This window comes from Helianthus annuus, chromosome 13 (genome assembly GCF_002127325.2).
Source record: "Helianthus annuus cultivar XRQ/B chromosome 13, HanXRQr2.0-SUNRISE, whole genome shotgun sequence".
Lineage (NCBI taxonomy): Eukaryota > Viridiplantae > Streptophyta > Magnoliopsida > Asterales > Asteraceae > Helianthus > Helianthus annuus.
Genome location: NC_035445.2, coordinates 128474173 through 128481099, shown reverse-complemented (window position 1 = coordinate 128481099; position 6927 = coordinate 128474173). Strand labels below are relative to the sequence as shown.

The window sequence follows — 6927 nt, the reverse complement described above, 5'->3', positions numbered from 1 at the left end:
AAATTTCAAAATATTGTTTTGCTAACAATTTCAACTTTTGTTGTGACGCTTACAAACAAATATACACATGCTATGATTTTTTTTTATATAACAGGGCATTCAATGTATGTCGTTTGTGCATCTTACAACAAACTTTGCGAAAGTCAAAAAGAGAAATTAGAAGATGCAATTGGTCATTTACCAATAACACCCAAATTGGTTTAAATCAAAAATTATTCTTGCAGAAGTCGAAGATACATGTTAGAATTCTCATTATAGAACACACACGTTTAGATTTTGTATGACTTAATATCATCATGTACTCTCTAATCGATTTGGTTGTATACTTTTTATTATGTGACCCAATCCAAATATTTAACCAGACCGAAAAAACCTAAAACCGAAATATAATATTCCAAATATTGAACCAGACCAAAAAAACCTAAAACCAAAATATAATATTAATGAAAACATTTAAAAAGCTTAGGGGTGTTAATGAAACTTACACTTTCAGTTTATACACCAAACCGGATTTCTACTCTCCGTTTCACCGGCGACTAACAAACCAAATCCAACTCATCACTTTCTCTCTCTAAAAGGTTCAGTTTCTCTCACTAGATCTAGAAATAACCTCAATCATTTCATCATTAGTATTATCATTCCATTTCGATTTGCATATTCATACGCATTCCGCATTTTGATTGTCTTACAAATAATGTGATTTCGTGTTCGCCAATACAGTTCTCAATCGGATCACAGATCGGATCGGATCGGAAGCTTCTGTTGTATAGTGTTAACAATGGTGAGAATTCACAGCCTTCTCCTTTTGATAATTACGTTATTGCAAAATATTATTATATAATGAGGAATTTAGGATCTGTATGATCATTTTCGTATACCTAGGGTTTTATTTAGAGAGGATATTTTATTTCTGTAATTGTTGTTTGAGGACATTGTAAATTTTGCACTGAAATTGTACTGACTTGTTTTTTTTTGTACTGGAATTGTAATTTGTCTGTGTTATTGTTGCTTGAGGATGCTGTCAATTTTGCACTGAAAGTGTACTGATGTATATACTTTTTTACTGAAATTGTGATTTGTCTGTGTTATTGCTGCTTGAGGACATTGTAATTTTTGCACTGAACTTGTACTGATTTTTTTTCTTTTTCTTTTTTTTTTTTTGTATTGGAATTGTGATCTGTCTGTGTTATTGTTGCCTGAGGACATTGTAAATTTGCACTGAATTTGAAATGTTTTTTTGTGTACTGAAATTGTAATTTGGCTACGCCCCGCTTGCGGTATGCGCATCAACATCATACTCGGTAAATCCCACCAATAGCAAAGCTAAGGTAGGGTCTGAGGAGGGTAAGATGTAGACAGTCTTACCTCTACCCCGTAGGAATAGAGAGGCTTGCGGTATGCGCATATAATGTATATATGTATGTATATATGTGTGGGTGCTCAGGGGCAAAAGTGAAAGTGCACTATTTTTAACGTTATTTTACTAACTTCGTGAAAATAATGTTAAAAGACGGGGATGGTTAATCATGCATCATGTGGTGGCGTTGATAGCCGAAAGGCAAGGGAGTACATGCACTAATTGGCCTTTGTCTCAATTGCCGAGTGTTATGTGCCTTATGTCCAAGGCTTGATACAAAACCACCATCGAGCCGGGGGTCTCACTGGAAGCAGCCTCTCTATTCCTACGGGGTAGAGGTAAGGTTGTCTACATCTTATCCTCCTCAGACCCTACCTTAGCTTTGCTATTGGTGGGATTTACCGAGTATGATGATTATTATTATTATATATTATAAATTGTAATTTGGCAGCAACATATCTTTCATTTTGTTCCAAAGTGAGGCTTTATTTAAGGAGTTGAGGAAGTAATAAAATGATTGGAACAGTAGAGAGAGGTTTTAGACTAGAGCATTGTTTGAGTAGCATGTGTACTTACCGAAGCGGTCACATTACATGGATATTGTTTTATTGACTGATTTTTTTCGTCTGACAACAGTTTCCAGGCCGCATATACAATGATAATGTTAATGGATTTACAGGTTTTCAGTTAGGAAGTTGGATTTATGATTGTTACTCTGGTTATGATTCTTATGAAGACGGGTCTTGCCTGAAAGTTGTCAAAGATTTTTTTATCTGTCTACTATAGACATTAGACACTGCTAATTTAGTTCATTCATGCCTCAAATAAGATCTAAATTTTAGTCATGCTTGCCTCTATGGGTGCACAATTACATCAGCTTTTTTAGTATTTCCTGTATTTTCTTCAAATGTCCAGATGCGTGTGTTTGTGGCATCATAGCTTATTATTAATCACAGTCATAGTTAGACTACATAAGTCTGAGAGCACCCTAGCTTATAATACTCAAAACAATAGGGAAAAGACCCTAACAGAATGCCTTGTTTGTGGTCACATAGAAGGAGCCTAAGCTTTGAAAGATAAACCTGTCAACAGAACAGCTGACCAAACAATAAAGAAACAACCATTGAAGAACACATATAGTGTTCTTGATGTCAAAAAATCTCTAGGTGCATCACTGCATCACCCTGTTTTACTTGGAACATTTAATTTGATCACCATGCATACCTATTGGATGCTAGTTAGAGGCTTAATAGTAAAGTTAGCAGTTTGCAACCATGCGCCCATCAGTGGTGCTCGTCTGCTTAGGCTTAAGCATAGTGTACAGTTAGTTAGTAGAGAAAATGATTTTTTTTTTCTTAATTGCACGTGAATACCTCTAAGAAGAATAAAATAATAATGGAAATGTGAGGCTGACAGTTATTTTCTTGTTGCAGATTCACTTTGTTCTCTTAATAAGCCGGCAAGGAAAGGTTAGACTGACAAAGTGGTATTCACCTTATTCCCAGAAGGAAAGAAGTAAGGTATGCTACTCTAATCAAGAACGTGATATTCTTTACACTCAGATGAAATGCTTTATAGTTAACTTTATATGATAAACACTTGGTTAACCTAAGAGTATATTTATGTAAAAGGTGATACGAGAGCTCAGTGGGATGATTCTCACGCGTGGCCCCAAGCTTTGCAACTTTGTCGAGTGGAGGGGATTTAAAGTTGTTTATAAACGGTAACTTTGCTTTCTGTTTTCGTTTTCTAATGATCCTCCTTGTGTTGTCTGTCTTTTGTGATTGGTTTTAAACTTATTCATTGTGTTTTGCAGATATGCCAGCCTCTACTTTTGTATGTGCATTAATCAGGATGACAATGAACTCGAGATCCTTGAAGTCATTCATCATTTCGTTGAGATTCTTGATCGTTACTTTGGAAGTGTGAGCCATCAAAACTTAAAATGCTATTGATAATCGTACCTAAAATCTTGATCCAGTTTTGCGACTTTCATCCTAAGGTTTGTTTTTCCACATCTGGATCCAAAAGGTTTGAAATCTTGCCATTTTCATCCGGCTCGTTAACTCCATCCATTTTTTTCCTTTAATTCAGGGGTATTTCCGTCTTTTTTGTTAACCTAAAGGACTATTTGGTCTTTTTCACACATCTCCAGAGAGTTTACATAAAGTGAAAAAGACCGACTTGCCCTTTCAGTTAACAAAAAGGATGGAAATACCCCTGACTTAACGGAGAAAAATGGACGGGGTTAACGATCCGGATGAAAATGGCAAGATTTCAAACCTTTTTGGATCCAGATGCGGAAAAACAAACCTTTGGACGAAAGTCGCAAAACTAGCCAAACCTCAGGGACGAAAATGGCATTGTACTCTATACGGAAATTCACACTGTTTTGAAACTACTGTTTGCCAGGTTTGTGAGCTGGACTTGATCTTCAGTTTTCAGAAGGTAAATGATTTTATCTTTCATCCACTTGATACAGTTTCTTTTCTGGATTTCATGGCATACGTTACCCCTGACTTAACAGTATCGGCTCGCAAGATTCCTTACTTTATCGAAAGGGATTTTACTTGCGAAATCAAATGTTGCAGTCCTCTTGTGGGTGGTTATCTTTTTAATACTTTTTTGTTGTATTATGTGTCGCAGGCTTACTACATGCTGGATGAGATTTTAATAGCAGGCGAACTTCAGGAATCAAGCAAGAAGACAGTTGCCCGTTTAGTTTCCGCACAGGTAAAACCTCCATATGTGTAACACTAGAGGGGCAAAATGGGTAAGTTGGGTAACGCATAATGAGTCGAGCCGGGTTGGCATGAGACACCATCTGCCAGTAACTTCTAAATCTTTTTTTAAAGAGTGAAATGTCATTTTCGTCCCTGAGGTTTGGCTAGTTTTGCGACTTTCGTCCAAAGGTTTGTTTTTCCGCATCTGGATCCAAAAGGTTTGAAATCTTGCCATTTTCATCCGCCTCGTTAACTCCGTCTATTGTTCTCCGTTAAGTCAGGGGCATTTCCGTCTTTTTTGTTAACTCAAAGGGCAATTCGGTCTTTTTCACTTTATGTACAAGCATTAAAATACCCTTATTAAATAAAAAACAAAAATAATATAGGTAAAAAGACACAAATACCCCTGACTTAATGGAGAAAGATGGATGGAGTTAGCGTGCCAGATGAAAATGGCAAGATTTAAAACCTTTTGGATACAGATGCGGAAAAACAAGCATTTGGGCGAAAGTCGCAAAACTGGCCAAACCTGAGGGATGAAAATGACATTTTACTCTTTTTTAAATAATTTGTGTGTAATACGACTAAAAAATATATATTATTACAATAATTTATGGTTTGGTAGGTTGTACGCATTATAGGTACACTTACGGTGACTTTCAACCTGTTGTGGACCTATTTTCTCTTTGCCTATTTGACCCGTTAGGGATCAACCCGTGACTACGTCTATTGCAACAAAAAGTTTCAAGTTTCGGTTTCCCTTTGTTTACCTTTTGCAGGATTCTTTAGTTGAGGCTGCAAAAGAAGAAGCTAATTCAATAAGCAATATAATTGCACAGGCAACCAAGTAAACTCTACTTTTATTTCTTTGCTGATTTCAAGCATGTTCCTAAACATGTTTGCACTTGTCACAATTCTTTGGGGAATGATGGAGTTACGTTTTTCATTTGACTTTAATTCGCATGTTGTAGAAAGGCTTTCGGATTTTGTAAATGTGGACATATATATTTGAAACGGGTGGTTGTCGATTCATTTTTCATGTAACAACCGAGACTTTGCGATAAGAATGCTCATTAGAGACATGTTTTAAGTTGTATCGCGTAAATAGCATCATTTATGGTATGCCTCATGTTGTAAGGCATGGTGCACTTTAAAATTCATGAAATCAGTCAGTATTTGGATTCGCAATCCGCGCTGAATATTTTCAAAATGTTATAAATAAACGTGTAAGCAGTTTTAGTTTTCATGATACATGATGTAATTCTATCACTTTGATGTTCACTCATGTTGAAATTTCTATTTCTATACATCTCAAAGTTGAAAGTCGGTGGATAATTTGAAAGTTTTTTCTTTGTTAGTTAATTTTCATTTTTGCATATATAATTTTCCTTTTTCACCCTCTACTTTTGTAATTTATATTTTTGGTCTCTACTTGGGTAATTTGAAAGTTTTACTTTTTTAGTTTTTACTTTTCTAATTTGCATTTTTTGCACATATAATTTTCCTTTTTTACCCTCTACTTTTGTAACCTATATTTTTGCCCTCTACTTAGGTAATTTTTGTTTATGGACCATATACTTTATACGGACACCTCAACTTTAAACTTGCATCACCTTTCGACGTAAATATGGTATACGCTTTTGTGCTTTATTTTGTATATTTCCTACATATGAATCGGGTCTCATGTAATAACGTTTTGACTTGACGGTACAAATTCGAGTTAGTTGGGTTGCATATAATACGTTATGATTGTACGATATAAACTTTGTTTACTTTATATTTTTATCCAATTGCAATGCAACTATAGATTACATTGAGTTCAATCGAATATGATGATACGAACATTTTCATATGATTAACGCATTACATAATGTTTGGACTAATCCGTTCGACGTCTGCGATGTACCCGCGCCGCAACGCGCGCAAATCTTTTGCTAGTTAATATTATAAAAGATAGCATGAAGATGTCGTACATAGGCCAACCTTTTGGTTACAGAAGGCGGTTAGCAGTGGCGTTTGGGTTTGGGTTTGAATGTTGCCTTATTTGTATGCGTCTTCAAATATTTCAAGTTTGGCCGTTTGGGTTTGAATGTTGCCTTATTTCGGTGACATTTTCTCTGAAGACGCATACAAATAAACGCTGATGTAGGGAATCAAGATGAAGAGAGCAAAGTTCATCAGTCATCACTCAGACTTGAACCGTAACAAAAGGTGAAGAATAAAGTGGGGTGAAGTAGGGATTCAAGGTTCTTTTTATAGGCTTTAACTTTTAAAAATATTTGGTGAATCAGTTTGACCCGAATTAGAATATGTAAATTATAAATAAACCAAGTATAGGATGTTATAAAGCATTCTGTACCAGTGTCATACTATGTGAGTCCGCCATTGAGCCATTGCGTTTATTCAAATGCTATTGTAAGAAGCTTGCAACAAGCATGTATATCTTGGAACCGTATTATTTCCTACTTTCATCGGAACAGTTTTGGCTTTTAAGAAATGAAAGACCACATAAATACTAAATAAAAGTATTTAAATAAAAAGGTGGTTAACTGGATGAGATCTTCAGGAGAATTTGAGTAGTGGATATGAAGTGGTTGATCCGAACAAGCCACGGAAAGATAATGTAGACGAAAAAAAAAAACAGATTTTTTAAGCGAAAAAGGTTAAGAAGAGGACACTATGTTCCCATTACAAGAGACAATCGACTTGATGCGAATAGATCAACATACTGTTCTACAGCATAACTCAGATTAGAACATTTGAAGAATTTAAGGCATAGACGAACACATCTATCGGCCCTGACGTTCAGACAAACAGCCATGGACTGTTTTCCAGACTCAAAATTTA

The 6927-nt window shown here is 35.6% G+C and overlaps 1 protein-coding gene across 1 annotated transcript; it reads left to right on the top strand.

Annotated features, from left to right (window-relative positions):
• The first annotated feature begins 474 nt into the window (after positions 1-474).
• LOC110899265 (AP-1 complex subunit sigma-2) lies at positions 475-5176 on the top strand. The gene is made up of 8 exons (XM_022146147.2): positions 475-578; positions 721-781; positions 2791-2877; positions 2989-3080; positions 3174-3282; positions 3770-3805; positions 4004-4090; positions 4860-5176. The coding sequence occupies exons 2-8, from the start codon at positions 779-781 to the stop codon at positions 4929-4931; spliced, it is 486 nt and encodes a 161-aa protein (XP_022001839.1). The 5' UTR covers positions 475-578; positions 721-778; the 3' UTR covers positions 4932-5176.
• The last annotated feature ends 1751 nt before the right edge of the window (positions 5177-6927 follow it).

Coding starts and splice junctions, on each gene's coding strand:
- LOC110899265 (XM_022146147.2), top strand. Junction 2,878..2,988: donor CCCAGAAGGAAAGAAGTAAG/GTATGCTACTCT, acceptor TTTATGTAAAAG/GTGATACGAGAGCTCAGTGG. Junction 3,806..4,003: donor TGATCTTCAGTTTTCAGAAG/GTAAATGATTTT, acceptor TATGTGTCGCAG/GCTTACTACATGCTGGATGA.